We start from the raw sequence: 21,410 nt of genomic DNA on the forward strand, positions 1-21,410 counted from the left end.
TGTAAATATCTAAGGTTTAGACTGGGAATTGCCTACTGCTGCTTTCAAGTCATGCAGCACTCTCTGCACTCTAAATGCAGGCTGACAGCAAAAACGGCAGAACTGTACTTCCAAGGAAAGTATTACAGAAGGATCAACCTTGCATATCATTACCCTACCCCTGACTTCTAATACAGAATGACAGTGGACACACAGTTGTAGCTTTCACACTACTTTAATGGAACAACTACAGAGAGAGAGCGAGAGCACACACATTGCTGATTGGGGCAGCTCCCACTGGAGTGTCATCTGAAGGAAGAAAAATCCCTTTTTAAAAGATAGCATTCAGATGTATGAAGCAAAATAATTTCATGTTGAAATACATGTAAGCGAAGGGTGTTGAATTTGTTCCCTAGTTTTCAGGGAAGAAAAGGACACTAGAAGTGCCTGTGAGCAGCACTCAGGTGAAATCTTTCCCTGAGTGCTATAAACACAAAGTGAAATAAAAACAAAGTATGTGGTGGGTAAGTTATTCTGCTGAAGCCAGTGGATGCAGCTCCACTGGCTTCTCTAGAGTATGAGGCAGCAGAGACCTGTTTGAACGACTTCAAGGCATGAGAGGCTACACCAAGGTAAGAGAACTCTGTATGGGGTACATTAGAGCGAGGGACTGTGCTTATAGCTTTCTCTGAGGCAGAAAGCTCAATCAGTTTTCAAAGTTGCAAATAAACAAGAAAAAAGACACAGCAGAATTACTCAGGAGGCAATTACCAAAGGGTAGTTGGAGCAAGAGGGAATAATCCCAGCTTCACATCTGGGATTTCAGGTCTAAGCAAATATCTGAGTAATCGTCTTTAGCTGTGTACACATTTTAATTCACACCTTTCCACTCACTTATTGCTTCCACGCCAGAGAGTTTTTTAAAAAGTGAATCAATTGCCTATAAAAGGTGTCAGATTGTCAACAATGGAAATGAAATCCCCTGGTTCCTGAACAAACAGGCTCAAAGCAGCACAACAAACTTCCACTCACCACCGAGGCAATTTGCCTCTCGTGTAACCTGGAGGGTATCTCTCATTAGAATTGCTACTCAGTCCTGGCTTGAATTGCTCCAAGCTCTTCTAACACAATCTGATCCCTTCAGACTCTGCTTTACTGCCCCATTCAAGCATGAAGAATTCAAGCTGGAACAGGTGCAGAGCAGGATGATTAACAATCTGGGGAACAGGGGGTCTTTCACAAGCAGAGCTGCCAACGCTATCAATTTATGTGGTAGACAACTGCTTTGGGCAATAATCTACTGGATTTCCAGTATGTGGCAGCTTAGGTTCTTGGATGTCTGGAAATTCAGGAGAATTTCACAGAGCATACACAAAGCAACTTGAGGTGGAACGAGCAGCAAGTCTGATGTGTCCCTGGTCCCAGAAGGGGCACAGACTCAATTGGTGGTTGTCACTCCTGGACCTGCAAGGACAAAATGGTCCAAGGGGGACTTGGTTTATGTACCGTAGTAAAGGCTGACTGATTTATGGGCTTAGATGGGGATGGAAAGGAAAAACACTGGGAAGGAAGAAATGTCACTTATGCTAAAAGATTGTATCAGCACTAAGAACAAACAAGTATGGAAAGGCCAGGGATACAGTCATACTGTAAACTGGAAGATCTCAGATAATTATTAGTATAAGGATGTTGCACAACAGGCTTCCTCTAAGGGAGGTGGAGGCAACAGCCCAGTTACTTCTAAAAAAAGGCTTGAACCTTTATGAAAGACTCTATTAAAAAGTGTCTGTAACATTAGGGACTAAATCTGCTAAATCCAAAGATCCTGTCCTGTTTTCAACCATGCAGTGGCCTTTATGTGCCTTTCTCATAAAAAACATATGCTCTTCTCTCCTTTCTCTGGAATTTCCTCTGTGTTTTTCTCCACCAAGCATTAGCTTTGTGTTTTCCAGTGTGTTTATCTTATTCTGAGTGCCAGTTCTTTGCATTAGCCTTAATTTCTTTATATGTTTTCTGCTTATATAGACAAAGGATAGAAAATTAGGCATAATTTAGCTTAGTTGACAACACGGTCATTAAAAGAACTGTCTTGAAATTATCTTCATCCCTCATTTTCTTTTATTGTGCAATCCCAATTTTTTCTAAACTTCACAACATAATCACAATTATAACCCTCTGAAATCAGAGATGAATTAATCTCTTTCATGACCATGGCATCATGAAGTCACTGGAAAATCTCCTGCGAATCAAAGGCTAAATTTCCACTTCAGCTGAGAGCTGGTGCATTGTGAATAAAAACTACATAAATCCTATTAATTTCACCCAGTGAAGGCCACTGGTAACATTCTTCTCTATTACAACCTCCCTTATAAAAGTCTATCTGAATCTTTAATACTAAGCCACGAAGAAAAGACAACAGCCTAGAACTTAAAAAATAAGGTCTTTTCAATTAAAGATTTAAAAACAGGAGAAGGCATCTTACGTACCTTTTTCTTATCTTTCAGATAAAGACCTCTTGGGTAAGCTTGGTAAATCCTTATCTGCTAGATAAAGGGCCACTATGATGGGCCTTATCGCTTAATTAAATCCTGGTACTATGTACAATGAAGTCAATAATTTGTTATACAAGATAGCACTTCAGACCCTGCTGCATTGGATAATGCATCTCTATCCTGTACCTGAGCCCTCTGGAATGGGTCATGTTCCATCACGTGCTCCTGGGCTGCCAGGAACTCATTACAGGAAAGGTGCCCAGATTAACGTGGATGGGCTGTGATAAATGAATCTGTTGGATCAACGAGATAAACTAAGGTCCCCAAATGAAACTGATTTGATATGTAAGGCCTAATTCTGTCATTCTTCCTGGTAAGGAACTTAGCTGAATGTGAAAATTTCATGGATTTTGGCCCAAATAAAATACTGATGCTGTCAATCACTGCAATGGAAAAACAATATAACCAAAGTTAATGTTAGAAGATGTTGTGAAAACTGTGGAACAAACGTAGCTACTGAAAAAACCTCACATGATAAGGTCTAAATCCTGACCATCCTTGTGTTCATTAAGGTTCACATCACTCATTGCATTTACATCCACACATATCGAGGTGAAAAAAGAAAGTGATCAATAACAGCTATAGCAACTATCACCACGTATCATACTGGCAAGGTCTTCCTGAATGCTAAACCCAGTTCAAATGATTCTCTCTTCCACACAAACATATTTGCATAAAGCAGCCTAATACTTGCAATGCTTCATTTCACTAATTGGCTTATTGGTAATGTGCTAGAGTGATCTGTTCCTGAGTCTGTTTGGCAACGGCACTTTTGTGCATATAAACCCATCAAATCAGGTGCATTGTATCTCTGAGTCCCTGAAAGACCCCATTACAGCCTAAACCCACTACCCATTAGGCCTAACAAACAGAAATTGTTTGATCCTGTAATATGTGCTGAAATTCTACCAGCCAGGAGTCTTTTCCTGGTAAGCATGGAAAATTTTAGACTCAAGATCTGCTACTGGCACTAATCTTTCCCAATACTATCAAAATAGCAACTCTATGCTTGAGATTTATTTCCCTTCACTTTGATCAAGATTTGTCTCCCAAAGCTAAGAGCCGTCATTCAGTCCATCTAATGTAACTGAATGAAGGAGGTTCACACAACGAGCTTAGCTTAGGCATCTGAGCTTCAGACAACTAAAGGTAAGGATCATTTATCCTTCCCTTAGAAAGAATCCCCAAGGAGTGTCTGAGCACACAGCTGCAGCAGTGTGACAGGGCAGATGCTGTTCATGAAGGATGGGGCTTCAAAATTCTTGGGTGCCCAGTAAGACAAGATGAGGACGTTCATATTGAAAATGTTGAGTGCTCTGAACTGTGTTATCTTTACTTATTTATGCCAATGATGTGCTCAGATCTACACTCTCAATGTTAAGTGGAGACAACTCCTAGCCACTGGGATAAACAGGAGTAACCATAAACTGACTCCAGATTATGCAACCAAAATCCTCCCTATTATGACTATTCTGTAAATTTAGCATCTCCACACATTTACAGCGTTTGTTACTATCACATTCATGCTTTCATAAAGCTGAGGGCATACGGCTTCCAGGAACCACTGGTGTTAATGCCAGGCTAAATACACTCTAAATTGCTCGGGTTGTGTGCGGGAGTTCCTGGATTTCACAGCTGGGTACTTCCAGCAAATTGTACTCCTTTCTGTGCATGGTCCCGAAGGATTTCCCCATAAATGCATAGACCTAGTTCTTGCATGTCTGGCAAACTCTTCTTGTATGCTTGCCAAGTTTTAAAGGGCAAGGAATCAACAGCTGATAATTTATGCCAGGAACCTACAATGATCCAAACTCACCCCTCGTGTAATTCTGGTAAAGTCAGCAGAGTTCCAGGGGAGAAGTTGTTGGCTTAGCAAAGTAAATTTTCACTGACATTTGAGGAATACACAGTATCAATTAAAGCAGAGCTAATTATTGCTACTATTATTTGCATTGCAGTAGTTCCCAGAGGCTTTTAACAGGATTATAGCCTTCTGGCACGAGGAGTTCTCAGGAACATAAACTCTGATCTGGAAGTTTTGTATGATAACTGACATTTGGTACCTCTGCACAATGTCTCTATGTTCAGTGGGGCTCCACCAAGCCCAGGGCTTTGCTCACAGGTATGGGCCACAAGAATCTGAGCCACAGGAGTTCCTTGTGATGCTCTGAGGTTTGCCTAGAGCCATCACATGTCCTTCTGCTCTTTTACAGCCTGGCCTGTGTCCAGACCAAGCAAGTCCTTCCCAAAGCTCAGCATTTGGGCAAGGCCAACAATGCTGTACATTGGCTCCTTGTCAGGAAATCTTGGGAAACACTCCCAAGACTTATTTATTCTGATATGTTTATCATGGGCTACCACTTCCTTTACCTAAGAATGGGGGATCTTAGACATTTTCTACTGCATTGAGTCATTCTTCCAAGGAAGGACTGACTTACATTTGTCAGCTTCACCCCAATTCCCCTGCTGTCCTGACACCAGATGGGCTTCCCGGTGAAACGAAGCAAAGCTTAGTCATTAAGACTTCCAGTATCCAGACTGAAAAAAAAATTAGAAATAAACCACTGTAATATATTTAACACTTGGTGTTTCTTGATTTCTTTTCTCTAGATCCCTAAAATATATTGCAAACACTGGGGGCCAGAGCAATACCCAGGCTTCTGAGTGCTGCTCTCAGTTCAGAAGCCAAAGTAAAGCCCAAACCTCCCTGCAGCCAGTTGGAGCTGGTAATAATTTTTATATTTTACACTACAAGAAGATATGTGTTCTGTTGAGATTTTGATCTTTGGTGATTGATCAGCTTTCTAGGGACTCCACACGTGACACATTAATAACACACTTGACATATTGCTTGTTCAGCCCATTTCTCAGCTCACAGGCTCTCCTGTTCTCCACCCTTGCAGCTGTTTCAGGGGTCCCAGGGTCACATTGCTCTGAAGAAACTACAGTCAAAATAAGATGCATCAAGTGGATTGCAGACAACAAGGGAGATAAGCTGCAGCAAGGGGATAAATATGTAACAAGAATGCAGAAGGAAACAGAAAGAAAAATTACAGTGATATCAAAATTTGGTGCACATGAAACTGCTCACAGCTCTGAAACTACAGATAGTCCTGGGGCTGAAACACACTCAGAATGTTTTCTGTTCAAAGTTTATTACAACAGCGTTTCCCATATACTTTGTATTAATCCTCATACTGTTCTCTTTTCTTAAGTAAGAAATTTATTATTTTTAAGTCTTTTCCACTTCCTAATCTACTTCTGCCTTTCAAGGGAATTTGCTCAAAGAGAAAGCATCTTTCACCTGTGGCTATCTTTCAAGAGGTACTGCTGCCTCCTATGATTGCTGCCACTGCCAACAGGTCATAGATCAGGTCCTACATGACACCTACAAGAGAGTGAATTTGCTTTTCACCCCTCATTTGTACATTTTAAATCCAGAATCTCCTGTCAAGTGTGACAGAACATTTGTTGCATCACAGGATGTTGCTGAAATAACCCAAGAGTTGTTGATTGTCTGGTTTGGAGGAATTAATCCAAAGACAAGTTTAACTTTGAATGGAAAACGGTGTCTCAGAGTTGAGTGTCACTTTGAGAAGTTCAACCCTCAGCTGGACCACTGCTCTGGGCCAGCCTCTCATGCTATGAAAATTCAGTCCGGGTTTGTCAGACTAGAAAGAAAGCTCACAAAGAGGTAACTAGGGTTAAAAGAATAAGTTAGAAGCACATTTTCTCCAGGGAATTAGGAACAATTTGCTGTTGATAACACTGTTCTTAATGCCTTCGTATTAATTTTAAGTGTTTAAAGGAATTAAACTCAAAAGGCTGCTGTACTGGATTCCTGACTGGTGATTTTTAACCATTTGAGTGTATGTGCAAAAATAAATAATGATTTAAATATAAAAAACATAAAAAAATGATTGTGCCTGCTCTAAAAATAAGCTACTAAGTATTTTGAAAAAAAAAAAAAAAAAGTTAACATTCAAACCCAGTATAAATAAAAGTGATAATGACTATTGCTGTGGAAACAGCTTAATGTACAGAAGTTAGGACAAAACAGTTTTTACTGAAAGGCTTAAAAGAAGAAGTTTAGCACTATTCTTATCAGCTTAGAGAGGGAAATCTGAGGCAGGAGATGCAAAGCAACCTGCCCCAGTAATGCAGCAAGTACAGAACCAGAATTAATGGATCTGGAATTCTCTGTTGTTCACTTAATCGCCTTGCAAGACAATCTGTTGCACTCCCCACTGCAAATGGATTTGCTTTGGAAGACTCACAGGCAAATATATTATTTATGCAGAACTTTCAAAAGTATTTAATAAAGTGATGATGACTAATTCACATAAAGTAATTTTAATTCATGGATTCCAGAGGCTGCAAGTATGTTAACTTATTAAAAAGGCACGAGCACACTTGCATTTTATAGCACAGGGTATGTAGTACTGAGAAAAATTTGGAGTTTTTTATATAGAATCCAGAGCAACTATAGCTTCTGGAATTTGAAAACTCATAGAAAGTCCTGAGCAAAGGAAAGCAGAGTCACCATACCTGTCTCTGCCATTATTGTTTAGGTCCCTGTTCCACAGCTACTGAAGTTCAGATATCTGGGAATGGTCACTTTTTTTCTACCAGAGCTGTGCAAAATGGCTGAAGTATCTGTATATTAACAAAATAATAGTTAAGTATTCTGTTATTCCTCTTTAACATTGGATTGGTGTGTTAAGCAAATGGTAAATTGAGTTCTATTTGGAGTGTCAGTCATAGCAATCAAATTAGATATTAAAATGAGCAAAAATATAGAGCATAAAAGACCCATAAAATACAGTCTTCTATGTATCTGAATGTCACAAAAGCTGCTCATTGTGAATACTGCTTATGTTTAACACTTAATTTCCCAGCCTCAAACAGAAGGGACACAGAGAATTATGATGAGAGAGCTGTGAATTTTAACAGGCTGCAGCTGCAATTGAGTCTCGCCCCTCACACTTCTCCTCCATCCTGCCTTTAGAGGGTCCAGGAAACTCCATCCTTTGCCAGGAAACCCTTTTGTATTGCAAACCAGCTTCACTAAAAAAGATCAATACCAAAGAGCAACTGAAAATCCTGGCCCTGTTGAAATCATCATAGGTTTTTACCACTGACAGTTCTAGTATTCACTCATCACTCCTACATCAGGCAATCAGAGCTGGTCTGAAGGACTACATATTAAATTATCAGCAAGCACCACCTACCAATGGTCCATTTCCTAAATTAAAGACAGAATTCGGCTGTGAGAGCGTAGGAATACATATAGAATAAACCTCTAGCTTCTGTAGTTGTGAAGGAAACCTGAAAAATGAGATCAAACACAATGTAGAGACAAGTCTGCAGGGAGCACAGAACAAAGTGACATGAGAACTTCCCTATCCTCATAGCGAGGGTTTAATCAGATAACGCCGATAATTTAAATACTAACATTGTTAATTATTTCCATGAGGACTTGTCCAACTGGGAAAGTTTTGCCGTTTACTTGAACTAAAGTAAAGTAGTATAGTAGGCTCCATTAAACTGTTTTAGATCAGATCTGATTTCTTCACAAGTAGTGGCATAATTTTATATTGTGCTTAACCTGGTCTGTGCAGAATGCCACAAGTCCTAATTTCCCCTTTTAAAACTAGGAGAGGGCAGGAAGGAAACTCAAAAGGAAGATTTTTTTTGGTAATTCATTTTCTGTGGGATCAGTGATCCAAACTGATACACTTGGCAGGCATGCGATCACTGGATCCTTTGGAAAGGAGAGGGGAGCAAGGAGCCAAGCAGCCAGGAGGGAAGTGCTTAGAGCGACAGCAGAGAAGGACGCACAGCCTGCAGTGAACTAGACTGAGCATGTTGTAACACTGAACCTGTACAGTGTGTGCTTGGGTGACGTTTGAGTGGAGAAGCAAGAACCACATGGTCTGAACTGGTTTAGTTCAGTTTATACATGTTACTCCCCTGCACACTCAAGCCTTAAAAGATGGGGGACCACAGATCTACGTAAGTCTCCCCAGATTATCCCTTTTGTGGTGTATTTTAATCCCACTAATTTATATTTTTTTTCTCACCCAACAGGCAGCTGAACTTGGGGGTTCATGCTGGACCCACAACCTAATGAAGCCTCCATGCAGCCCAATGCATCCAGTTCTGGTTCTTCGGTTAAGGAATGACATTAAGGTGCTGGAACATGTCCAGAGAAGGGCAACAAAGCTGGTGAAGGGTCTGGGGCACAAGTCCTGTGAGAAGCAGCTGAGGGTGTTTAGGCTGTAGAAAAGGAGGCTCGGGGTGACCTTCTCTCTCTCCACAACTCCCTGACAAGAGGTTGTAGCCAAGTGCGGGGCGGTCTCTTCTCCCAGGTAACCAGTGATAGGACAAGAGGACAGAGTCTTAAGCTGGGCCTAGGGGAGGTTCAAGTTGACAACAGGGGAACTTCTTCAGACCAGAAAGTGTGATTAGACATTGGAATGGGCTGCCCAGGGAGGTGGTGGAGTCACCGACTCTGGAGGTATTTAAGCAAAGATTGGATGTGGCACTCAGTGCCCTGGTCTGGTTGACACAGGGGAGCTGAGTAAAGGTTTGAACTCGATGATCTCAGGGGTCTTTTCCAACCTAATTGATTCCGTGACTCTGTGATCCTACGCGAGCCGGCCATTCCAGAGCCGGTCCGAGCAGCCGCCCACGTTGGCAAGACACAGCTGCAAACCCTCGTCGGGGAGGCGTGGGAGCCCCTCCCTCCCATTCCCACTGGCCACTGTTTATCCAGAGCAGGTGAAGCCCCTGCTTGTCCCCCTCCTCACGCAGCCGGGACAGATGATTCCTCTCCCTTTCCTCCCTCCCTCCCTTCCCTTCCCCGTCCCAGCAGCCATTCCGCCCTCTCTGCGCCCCCGCGCACACGCTCCCCCCGCCCCGCCCCCCGGCGGCGCACGCGCACCACCCTCCCGCCCCGCGCACGCGCGGAGGGACGCGGGGCGGGCGGGGGTGACCAACCAGCGGCGCGCGCCATCCGCCCGCCCCGCCCCGCGGGGGGGAGGGCCCCGGTCCGCCGCCGTCCCATGGTGCACCGCGGCGGCGACAGCGGCGGCGGCCGCCATGTTGTGTTAGTTTGTTGTTCTCCGGCGGCGGGAGCGGGACCTGCCGGGAGTCGAGTCCGAGCCCTTCCCCGCGTCCTTCCCAGGCACCTCCCTCGGCGTCACCGGGACCCGCCGCTCCGGCGGGTGGCGTCGGGGCGCTGCCGCGACCCGGCGCCGGCGCCTGGCCGGGGCGCAGAGCCATGGCTGCCGCGCTGGGAGGAGGCGCAGGTGGGTGCGCGGGGGCCTCGCCCGGGGCGCGGGGCCGGCCCGGGGCGGAGCGCGGTGTGGGAGCCGGGGGGTCCTGCGGGGCCTGGGGTGGGCGCGGAGGAAGGGTAGCGGGGCCGGCGTGGTCAGGGCCGGCGGGGCGGGATCGGGGGCAGCGGGAGGCCCCACGGGCGCCGCTCCTGTCCATGGGAGCCGGCGGCGTCCGGCGATGGGTGCTGGTGTGGCCCCTTGGCCGAGGCAGGGCCGAGGGGAGAGCGGCCTCGCCACTCACGGGGCCTCCGGGGGGATGGGTGTGTTGTACTTAATGGCGTTCGCAGAATCAGCGAGGCTGGGAAAGAGCTCTGAGATCAGCGAGTCCAGCCCGTGACCCAGCACCACCGTGGCACTAAGTGTTCAGTCTTTCCTTAAAACACCTTCGGGGACGGTGGGTATTCGTTCCTATAGTTTTTGCAGGTGCAGTGTATGATGTGTTTAAGTAACATATCTGTAATCTGGGGGGTGGTTATAATTCATTTTACAGACTGCCCAGAAGTAGAAGGGTCTCACTTGAAAAGTGTAAAATGAAGTCAGTACTGGACCTCAGGATTCTCAGGTGTTTCACTGTGCTTTTTCTTGACTAAGGCCACCTCTACACATAGCATTTTAAATGACAGCTCAAAACCCTCTGTGGTTCTGATTGGTATATAAAGCAAACTCTAAAATGAAAATATTTGGTTGGGTGATTAAAAGAAAGATTTGCCAGGCTCATACTTGGGTATGCAAGAGCGATACAGTTAAGAGAACATGTCTGTTTCTGCTGCTTTGGGCCTTGCTTTCACTAGGAATAGCAGGTTGGAAAAAGGCTGAGTTGTCAGTTGACCCACTTGTCCTTGTCTGTACAAAAGTTTGTGGTGATTTAGTCTCTGTAAGTTGTCAGCGAGAAGAGTCGTGGCTCATCCCCTACTCACTCACCTCAGTGTCAGACCCTGCTCCGCAGTTACTCTGATGGGTAACAAAGTACAGAATTACAATTACAATTCCTGTGGTAACTGTTACAAAGAAATTCCCAAATTTAGGAGGACGTTTTGGGAAGAAGGCCCGGAAGGACAGCACTAATTGGTAAAACAGCAAATATTAAAATGTCTTGGTCCTTGTTTTAATAGTATTAAATATGCTGCAATATTGAAGTTATCTTACAGAAATATTTGTGCTCATTTTTGTCATTCAGGTCAGTTATATGCAATCTGAAAGCAGATTTTGCATGCCTGTTCCATGTCAGGAAATTTTTGTGGTATTGCAAGGACAGCAACTTAAAGAAAGTGTCACTTTTGGGGCATTTTGGTTCTTGTGTTTAAAACTGCTGCAAGTTGAATGAGCCTGGTTTAATGGGCAGAGGTGCAATGCAGCAGCAGACAACCTTCAACAAAGTGGTGAAACTGCAATTTCAATTTTTTTATTTTTTTTTTGGTTGTAGAGTTCCGTTTGTGTCTATTCTTGAATTGGGATCCCTTTGTGCTAAGTGGGCACAAGCAGTTGTTTGTTCAGCGTTAACATTGGGCTCATCCATAAATGGTGGCCAATTAAATGTGATCCTTGCCCCATATAAACAGTGTTTGTTTAGTCTTGGTGGTCACTGTGCAGCACTTGCCAAATTAAAAAAACCCAAAGGTGTCCCATGCCACGCCTGTGTCCATGTGACTAGTCAGGGAAAATTCCTGGTTGAGGTTGTTAAATACACTTTTAAAACCCAATAAAAAGAGTCTAGAACCTACAGAAGTGGAACGTGCAACCCTTTTTGGAAAGGGACTACTATCTAAAGTCAATGGTGCTAGCATGGGAAAGAAGTTCAGAACTAAGTGGTTGGTTGGCTTAAGTGGTTTTGTCATTTAAAGTTTTAACTGTAGAAATTAATGTTTGGGATTTGGTTTTAGAATTTTTTGTGGGAGGGAAACGCTTTAAAATATGGAGATAACAGCACCCTAGTGTTTTCTTAAAAAAAAAAGGCTAATGATTGGCAAATTAGTACAGATTAGGTCTTGGAGAAATTGATTGGGATGTTAATTTGCTGACATTGCAGGGTAACAGTTTACAAAATGAGATAGTTTTGGCTTTAAGGGTGCAGATTAAAGATTAATATATCCTCTGTAAGGATATATTATAGGGCTGAAAAATGAAATGGGAAATGTCTGTGGCTGAACATTTAAATATATTTGATGGAAGGAAGGTGATTTGTCTATTGGACTCATTCATTGGTCACTTACAGTCTTTTAAGCTCTTGGGAGATAATAATGAAATATTCATATGTACTTTTGTGACCAGGTGTATTGGGGCAGCAAAGCTTTCTGAGGATGAAGGTAAAGGCTCTTTTGGTGACACGTTTCACAAACAAACTAGAAAGTTTACAAGTGATGGTCTGTGAGGTCTCTGGGAATAATTCACAGTTTCATATTATTTCACAAATTCTTTTGCTAAGCAGCCTGATTCAGCCTCCTAATTCTGGAATGGCTCTATGTTGAAACACAGAAATTCAGGGTAGGTGTGTTGGTGATGAGGAACCTTGAGGGCTCATAGTTGCTCATTAGTTTACTGCTAAGGGTAAGACAGTGGTTCCCAAACTTTGATTCAAACTTTCATATAAATCAGAATCAGAGCAAACATGTTGAATCTTACTTAAAGGGTGGGTACAAAGAAGAGAGAGGCTCTATTTTGACAAGGAACCATATGGAGAAGGCAAAGGGCAATGGCTACAAGTTGCACCAGGAGAGGCTTCATTTGATTTAAGAAAGACTTTTTTTTTCTGCAGTGAGAACAGTCAGTCACTGGGAAAATATCCTTGGAGACATGATGGAGTCTCCATTACTGGAGGTTTTCAAGATATGATTGGACAGGGTGCTAGATAATTTATCTCATTTGGGCTCCCTTTCTCATGGGAGACCAGATGGTCTTTGAAGGTCTCGTCCAATCTAGACTATTCTGTGATTTATCGATCATATGTTTATAGTGTAATGTAACAACTGTTTTCTATAGATGCTGAAATTTTTTCTTGGTATTTACTGCAATCAGTTTACAGCTGGATTTTAATCTCATTTAGGGAGGGATGGTTGCAGAGTAAGCAACAAACCATCACCAAAACAAAGCAAGAAGCACCTCTTCATTGTCTGCCATACCGTACTAAGGGAAAACTATTATGAATTTTCTTATTTTCAGATTAGTTCACTTCTGCTGAACTTCAGTGGCCTAGAAGACTTTTGGGTGTAGATGTCCTTGGGGTGTGAATCATGGCACAGGCTGGGGTGGAGGAGGAGCTGAAGAGGGCCCCATCCACGTGTCTGCCTTCCTGCTGGAAGTCCTGTACCAAGAGTAACAGAACGGGTGTTCCTCTAACCTCGAGCCTGTTACATTATTCCTCCAGCTTGAACTTAAGCTGTCATCAGTTTGATTTCATTTGAACATACTTGATGGCTGCTGTTGTACTGTTAGCAATGTAATGGCTTTAAAAACCTCTTGTGAAGCCGTTGATAAAAATAGGAGAAAAGCTTATACTGCTAGCACAGCAAGCATCTTTCTCAGTGTTGTGGGCCACTGTCCAATTCAAAATCTCCAGTATGACAAATTCAGTTGAACTTGTTGTGCTTCAGGCTATTCATCAGCAGCAGACAGGGACTGGAAATAGATTCTGCATTTGTGCCTAGATGAAAGTGGGTGGAGTGCTGCCTGTATTTTGGTCTCTGTGGTTATTGCATCCTACTTTATTAGATGGACTGGTGCAGCTGGTCACAATATTTAAGAGTTATATTGGAACATGCACACATTAAAACTCCTGTAAGTGCTAAAGGCCTTTATGTAGAGTTTGCAGTTCATGAAGTACAAAGATGCTCATGGACTGTTGTACCAAGAACTAGTGCCATGGTATTACACTTAGTATTGTACTAAGAACTAGTGCCAAGAAACATTACTACTTCAGTGAGCTTGTGGCAGGGAGATTTCCTTTAAACACAGCAATTTTTAATCTCTTTATGCTTTTCTGACAAGCTTTCACTGAAAGTCACATTCTTCTGAATGTTCTGTCTTTTCAGGTCATCTGAATTAAACATAGCCTTAGTATCAGTTGTTTTTGCAAGAGCCAAACCAGGCTTTATTGCATCAAATACTAAACCTCAGATTTTAGGTCACATAGAATTTGTTGTCCAGAATAATTTAAGATGGTGACTTGATCAAAAAACCTCCAGGTAAGTAGTAATTGGTCCTGTGTTAAGTTCTGCTGTAATGCAGCCTCAGTTTTAACTGTTGATGGCTGTGAAGGATGCTGGAGAGTTTCTGGGGAGTTGCAGTTTCTCATCAGTGTCCCAATCCATTTGGGAACCAAGTTCATGTGGATTTCATTTAAACTCTTGGCCTTCCTTCACTATTCAGTGTTTGTGAAACGAGAACTATGGTACTTTTGTTTTTCCGAAGAAAATATGTTTTCTAGTTCAAGCAAACTTTGGAAGTAAGTTTTGGGGTTTCTTTTGTAGCTTCAATTCCAGGCAGCATATTATAATTAGTTCTGTTCTTGCTTATTGCTAGTGACTTGCTTTGTATCATGACAAACTCCCCAAAAAAAGTTGGTTTTGGGAAGCCAAAAAGAACTTCTCTCCTGTAGAAGTTAGTTTTTCTGTTTTATTTCTTAGAGGAAGTTAAGTTCTGTCTATAGGAGTAATTTGAAAAAAACCCATGAAATACAGTAATTGAGGAACATGTTAGGCAATTGTTAGGTTGTTATAAATATTTAGTCACCAAATACTTAAGGCTTCTATGAGTAATTGTTTACCAGTGTGAAGGCTACGTGATGTCTGTTCCTGACAGATAAACTAAACTGTTTGTGGATGTGGCGTATTTGTGTATAATGTGGTAGTAAGACCAAATGTGATTTTTGTGATGGTCTTGATTTTCTGTAGTAAGTGGGACTGGATTCATAGTGGGCTTCATGCCCTGTTAGGTTGCCTGAGGAAAGTCTGTGTCTGTAACACAGGTTGGCAGCGTGACTGTGCTGCCAACACCAGTTGCATGAAAACTTCTGGTGACAAATTGTGACAGCATCAGGAAAAACCACAGGTCAGCAGGAACTGAACCCGAATCCGTGATGTTATTCTGTTGCATCACGTAGCAAGAGATACTAACATTCAGTTCGCTGTGGGGCAGTTTTTACATGGTGTGCTCAGGTGCTGAAAATAGAAGGTTTTGCAGTACTTATGTGTTGCGTAACCTTTTGCAATGAAATATGAAGAAAAATATTTTGTAGAAATAAACTATTACATAAAGATAATCTGGTAAACTGTTTTAAATCCAGAGACTTGTGTTGGAATGCTGTCAAGTTGTCATGTTTGGTGTTTTAAGGGGATAGAGCAAGATGGACTTGTTCTGATCAGCATTATTTGAAAGATAGAGAAGTTCTTTTTCATGTGGTAAATGACTTTTTCCCTCTAGTTTTCTGTTTTGTTTTGTTTTAATTTTAACTAGCTCCCTTACCTGTCATAGAATCATATCATGGGGTTTATTTTTGTTTTGCCCTAAAGGAAAATAAGACTTAGTTACTTCATTAAAAGACCTGTTGGGCAAAGAGTGAGTAATTCTTTTTTATCCATTGAACTGTAGGATCATTGTGACATCTTCAGCTTGTTTTGGATAAGGAGAAATCTTCAATGCTTTTTCAGTGCCTAAAATTTATTGCATGTTTTATGTTCATGATAGTGTAATATTGAAATGAACCAAACCACAAAATTTGGAACTGCTAAGGTTTGAAGCAGAATGTGGTTGGTGTTCTGGGAAACTTTCAGGTGGATTTCAGGGAAGACCAACAATGCAGTCATCAAATGTTTTCCCTTGTCTAGAAGTCTCGGTCATCTCATTGCAGTAAAATACTCCAATCTTAGCAACAGTTGCTATGTGGGACTACCTTTTTAGGCTATGTTAGTAACATTTTATGATGTTAAGAGCTCTGCAGTGTTCCTGCTGATTCACCTCCTACGCTTGTGAGACTGACTGTGTAGCTTAAGACTTCCATTTTACAAAGAAAAATTAGTGAAGGTTTTATTGAAAGGGTGTCCACAGAGTTAGAAACTGCCATCAGCATAGCCAAAGAGGAAGTGAGGCTTGTGTTTTGTGAATTTCTAGAGTGGATGATTTGTTCTTATTGACCAGGAAAAAAAGATACAAGTTCTAAGCATATATCATAAAACCAGAACATAAGCTGTGTAGAACAACTTGCAGTATTGCTGGTGCTATGCCAGGGTAAGTATAAAGAAAATAGGAACCTTTAATTTGGGGCCCAAGTGTGTTTGGCTGTCTTTGTGCTTATTCTGGTTCACAGCTGGTCAGAGCCTTGCAAGGCAGGCTGGTCTAACAAAACAGCTTTAGTCCGTCTCTGCAGCATCCTGAAACTTCTGTGCCACTTTGATCATGGTGGTTTTCTTAGAACTGCAGTTGGAAGAACCAAGTGGTGGATTATTTGAGTTTTTTTTCCTCTATAACTGGCCTGTTCTCTTTGCTTATTCAGTTAATGCTTTTCTGGTATTTGATAGGTTGTGTTTGGTTGGTTTTTTTGTTGGTTTGGGTTTGTTTGTTTGTTTTAACTTTCTAGTTCCACCTTAGAGAGGGGCTTAATGTGTTTAGTGATCACCTGTCAGGCTCTTCCAGTTGGTACCCAGCCGATGCACAAACATCATCTTGGTGAGCTTTGCCAGGAGAGCTAGAGTTGGAGGGAGGAGCTGTAGCCAGTGCCTCACGTGTCTTAGCAACAGTTGCTGTGTATGGTGCACTGAGACCACTGGAAGAAATAGAGAACCTCCTCCAACTCCTCCAATAGACATTTTTATGCTTTAAAAGCTTATGTTCATGGATTCACACCCTCAACTTTTTTTTTCTTCTCATCTCCCACGCAGTAGTACTGAGAATTTTAATAAAAAATTAATCTTTGGCTGTTGCTCTCAGTGGTTTTGTGCCCTGCTGATGCTGAGTGTTCTTATTTGTGTACAAGTTAATGTTTTACAGGCATTTAACCACCCTTGGCGCAAACATTGATTTACAAGTTTCTCAAGGAGAAACATCTATAGATGTTATGCTGATTGTTGTTTACTGGTGTTTTTCAATGTTATTGCCTAAACAGGTAGAAATAAAATGAAAGTCTGTGTGGTTTCAGAAATGGAGAAAAAAAATGATGCCTCAGGATGTCTATTAAGTATCACATTGCACTGCAGCTGCAAGGTCTGTGTCCAGTGCAGTGCTTATTGTCTCACAAGTGATGAAGCTGGCAAGGAATGCTATTTGCAGATGTGTGACTGTTGTCACCTCCTTTTCTAAAGGAAAGCTACAACCTGCTTTGTGCTCCTTAATGTTGAAGTGGCATAATTTGTAACACTCATTGTCAGTGTCAGCTGTCACAGAACAAATGAGCATAAAAAAGAAAAGCTGTCTCCTTCTGTCCCGAAGATCTTTATATCACGGGTGTTGAGACAGGGAGAGGAGATGAGAACAGGGAGGCAGTGAGGACACATGTGGAGCAGTTCTTGCAAGCTGCAGTCACCACACACAGATTGACCAGTCATTCTTGAGGGGTTTTTATGCATCCTACTGGAGGGGACTTGTGAAAAGGGCTTTGCTGGATGTAATTCAGCTTTGAATTTTGGTAGAAGCTGCTCATAAATAAGGGATAGGATGTGAGAAATCGGGAGTGATTGGAAGAGCAGGAGGTTCATGATGTTGCCTGAGTGGTGGGGGTTCAGGTCCACATTAGAAATTTGCCAGGAACTTGGACCCTCTTTTAACATTGTTTCTTCACTAGCAGTAATAACAGGTTGAAAGGCTTCTATGGCTGTGAATTAGATATCTGCCCTGCAAAACTACTATGAATTGTACTGAAAAGTATTTCTTTTTGCTGTGGAGAGATTTTAACAGAAGAAGGGTGTGGTGTGTAACTTCATGTTGTCTAGATTTAAACCTAGCTGATGTGAAGGTCTGTTTGAAAAAATTGTGTACCAAGAGCTGAGATTGGTTTATAGCACAGCTCCCTAGTTCTAATATGGTGCCTGGCATGAAAAAATATGTCTTGAAAGTAAACAGGCATAGCTTAAAAGAAAGTTAGTCTTCCTGATTTGTCATTGTCTTGAGCTGTGTTAATCAATATGTGGACACTTGTAATTTGGGGTGCTGCCAAATCAGGTGCATTACCTCAAAAAATAATCATTGGCAGTGATTACATCAAGTCAGTGGATTACTGCAATCCAGCTGTAAGAACAGTGACAGAACAGGATATTTGTGCCCTTAAAATGTCAATGCACTAAAACAGTCACTGCAGCATGGTTTTGAATGACCATAAGGACAGCAAGGTGACTTTTTTTTTTTCCCCCCTCCTCTCTTTTTTTTTTTTTTCCCAGAGACCATAAAATTGGATAATTTAGCATTCAAGAGGAAGATGGGAAATGCTTGTGTATTTGTCTGGCTTTCCCCTGTGGGTGAAATAGGAATTGGAATAGAAAGAGGTTGTAATATGTAGATGTTTAAGCAGAGAAATGTAAAGCAATTGATTCAATTGTGTTAGCCCAGGTAAATTAGTTTAAATATAGAAAAGGAGTTAAAATCTAAACTTACCTGTCAATAGTAAAGGGGAGAACTTGATCAAGGGGAATTATTTCTTCCTTGGTTGGTTTCAAAACAGAAGAGTTACCACACTTGACTCATGTTACATGATAATTTGTACTGAGGAGTCTTACTTTCATAGCTATTTTTGATTGAAATTTCTGATTTGAAAGTTCTTCATTTAGTGATGTTGCAAGATCTGAATTTTCTCTTTTTAATGTTCTACCTCCTTTCAAACTTCTGTATTTTGATAATAAAGTGAAAAGTGAATAGGTTTATCATTGCATGTGGGGAATATTCACTAAAGGATACTGGGTTGAGTTTAAAGAGCTGAAGACAGATTTGGTTTTGAAGGTTTATTTAAGAAGCCAAACAAACACAGAAAACCCAGTCGAATGAAACAGTTGTTCCTTGGCATTGTACTTGGTCAGAGTTGAATGCAAACAGAGTCAGGAGGATGAATGGCATCTTAGTGATCACCAGTTCAGACTGTCAGACTGCAGGGACAGGATTGCTCAACCTCTGTATTTTGCAGACCATTAAACTGCAGCAGCTTTCCCTGTGTTGAGCAAAACTTCTATGTGCTGGTTTGTTTGAGTCTTACCGAAGTCATTGAAGTGTGTGAAAAGAGAGTGAATCCAGGTGTACATTCTCTGTCAGGCTGTAGGCAGAGGGTGGGAGAGCGAGGGTTCAGTATTTCTGAGGGTATGTGCTTCCAGTTCACAGATGACAAGACATGATGTCTGTACAGAGCAGATGACCTTTGCATTTCCTCTGCAGATAAATGGAAGCTTTAATATTTTTAAGTAGCAAAATATTAATTTGTGAACTAAGCTATGGAAGATGATTTGGTGGGCTAAATTAAGGGTACTTGTTGAGAGAAATATGGAGCACCGTTTTTTTCTGGGAAGGCAGGTGCCTGCTTAGGTGCACAGTGTAACCTGCTTCAGTGACTTGTAGTGGTTTTACTGCCCCAGTTGAGATAATTGATTACACCTGACTGCCCTCTTCTGTTTTGGGCTACTGGTACTGACCTACCTTGTGCTGACCTGAGGTTTACTCCCTTTGCAAGTTCAGTGTAGTGGATGAGCTTGTGGCCCACAAGGCAAGCAGAGATTTCATAGACATTGTTTCCTTCACCTCCATTGCATCTCAGTTTTGTGCATTTCTGGGAAGCTCCTGTCTATGGAATGACCTTCATTGGCAAAATTTTCCAGTGGTTTGTCTCATACTCTATCTTTTCCTTGGGTAATCTTCACCTCAAGAGTGAGAAGAGGGAAAGCTCTGTAGTATATTTTTTTATTTTATTCTTGAAACATGGGGGTGTTGGTTGACAGTGGCTGAACACGAGCCAGGAGTGTGCCCAGGTGGCCAAGAAGGCCAGTGGCATCCTGGCTTGTGTGTGTAGCCAGCAGGATGAGAGCCATCATCATCCCCCTGTACTCGGCACTGGTGAGGCCACATCTCAAGTCCTGTGTTCAGTTTTGGGCCCCTCATGGGAAGAAAGACATTAAAGTGCTGGAACAAATCCAGAGAAGGGCAGTGGAGCTGGTGAATGGTCTGGAGCACAAATCCTGTGAGGAGCATCTGAGTGAACAAGGGGTGTTTGGTCTGGAGAAAAGGAGGCTCAGGGGAGACCCTCTTGCTCTCTACAACTCCCTGAAAGGAGGTTGTAGCCAGGTGGTCAGTCCTTTCTCCCAGTTAGCAAGGGACAGGACAAGGAAATGGCCTCAAGTTGTGCCAGGGAATGTTTGGATTAGGTAAGGAAATGGCCTCAAGTTGTGCCAGGGAATGTTTGGATTAGGTATTAGGTAAGGAAATGGCCTCAAGTTGTGCCAGGGAATGTTTGGATTAGGTAAGGAAATGGCCTCAAGTTGTGCCAGGGAATGTTTGGATTAGGTATTAGGAAAAAAAAAATTCACAAAGGGTTGTAAAGCATTGGAACAGGCTGCCCAGGAAAGTGGTGGATTCACCATCCCTGGAAGGGTTTAGATAACGTGTAGATGTGACACTTGAGGATGTGATTTAATGGTGAACATGGTGGTGGTGCTGGGTTGACAGTTGGACTTGGTGATCTGAAAGGTCTTTTGCAACCTTAACGATTCTGTGATTCTGTGTTGGGTATTTGTCTGCTTTTACTTCATGTTAACTTGGAAGGTAGAAAAAGGTATTTTTGCATCTTCTGAACAACACACACCCCCCCACACCCACCCATAAAATCCCATCTGTGTGGTTGCTTTGGAAACCTCTCATTTCAGTAAGAATTATTTAACGTGATCACCTTCTTTACAGATGATGACTTTGATCAGTTTGATAAGCCTGGTGCAGAAAGGTCTTGGAGAAGAAGAGCAGGAGATGACGACTGGGACAGGTAGGTAGAATATTTTCATGTTCAGTTTCTGTGTGCTGAATTGCATTGCTCTGTTTTCCCATTCTGGCATTTTGTGTTCTAACATTTAGAGCTGTGCACATTCAGATACTAATGAAGATGTTGGTGTTACAGAGCAATTTAAATTTAGTAGTAGAATGGCTAGGGCTTCATAAGAGAGTAGGCCTAGAAAGCAACACTCTACAGTAGTAAGTTAGCAACCTTGTTTGCGAGCATGGAGTGTTGTGCTGAAGAAGTGGAAACAATAATCAAAGGATTTAGTCAAGCATGTATATAATGATTTGTTACCTTGGATGTGGTAAGGGTCTGTTAAACAGTTTCTAGGAGTAAGACAACCTAAACAGATTTATGAATAGAGTAGACGATTATTAATTGTTATCAGTATGAAGTATGAGCTTGTTTGTAACTGTACCTGGTTTGCTGTGGAAACTGCATGTAAACTTGTTTGTGTATAAAAGCTGAACTGAGAACGAGGGTCTTTGGAATCCTGACTTGGGAAGTGAGTCCGCAGGTTCCCGGGCCCTGAATAAAGCACTGCATAAACCGGCACTCTGTTGGTTTGTGTCTTTGTTTACGGGCAACATTGGT

General features: G+C 42.1%; 1 protein-coding gene across 1 annotated transcript in view; it reads left to right on the forward strand.

Moving 5' to 3' along the window:
- The first annotated feature begins 9,784 nt into the window (after positions 1–9,784).
- Positions 9,785–21,410, forward strand: part of RBM33 (RNA binding motif protein 33) — a 102,544-nt gene continuing 90,918 nt past the window's right edge. Inside the window, 2 exon segments of the mRNA XM_017819375.1 lie at positions 9,785–9,844; positions 20,726–20,804. Of these exon segments, the coding sequence (XP_017674864.1) occupies positions 9,817–9,844; positions 20,726–20,804 (107 nt within the window). The 5' untranslated portion in view covers positions 9,785–9,816.

The sequence above is a fragment of the Lepidothrix coronata genome, unplaced genomic scaffold (assembly GCF_001604755.1).
Source record: "Lepidothrix coronata isolate B3197 unplaced genomic scaffold, Lepidothrix_coronata-1.0 Scaffold74, whole genome shotgun sequence".
Taxonomy (NCBI): Eukaryota; Metazoa; Chordata; class Aves; order Passeriformes; family Pipridae; genus Lepidothrix; species Lepidothrix coronata.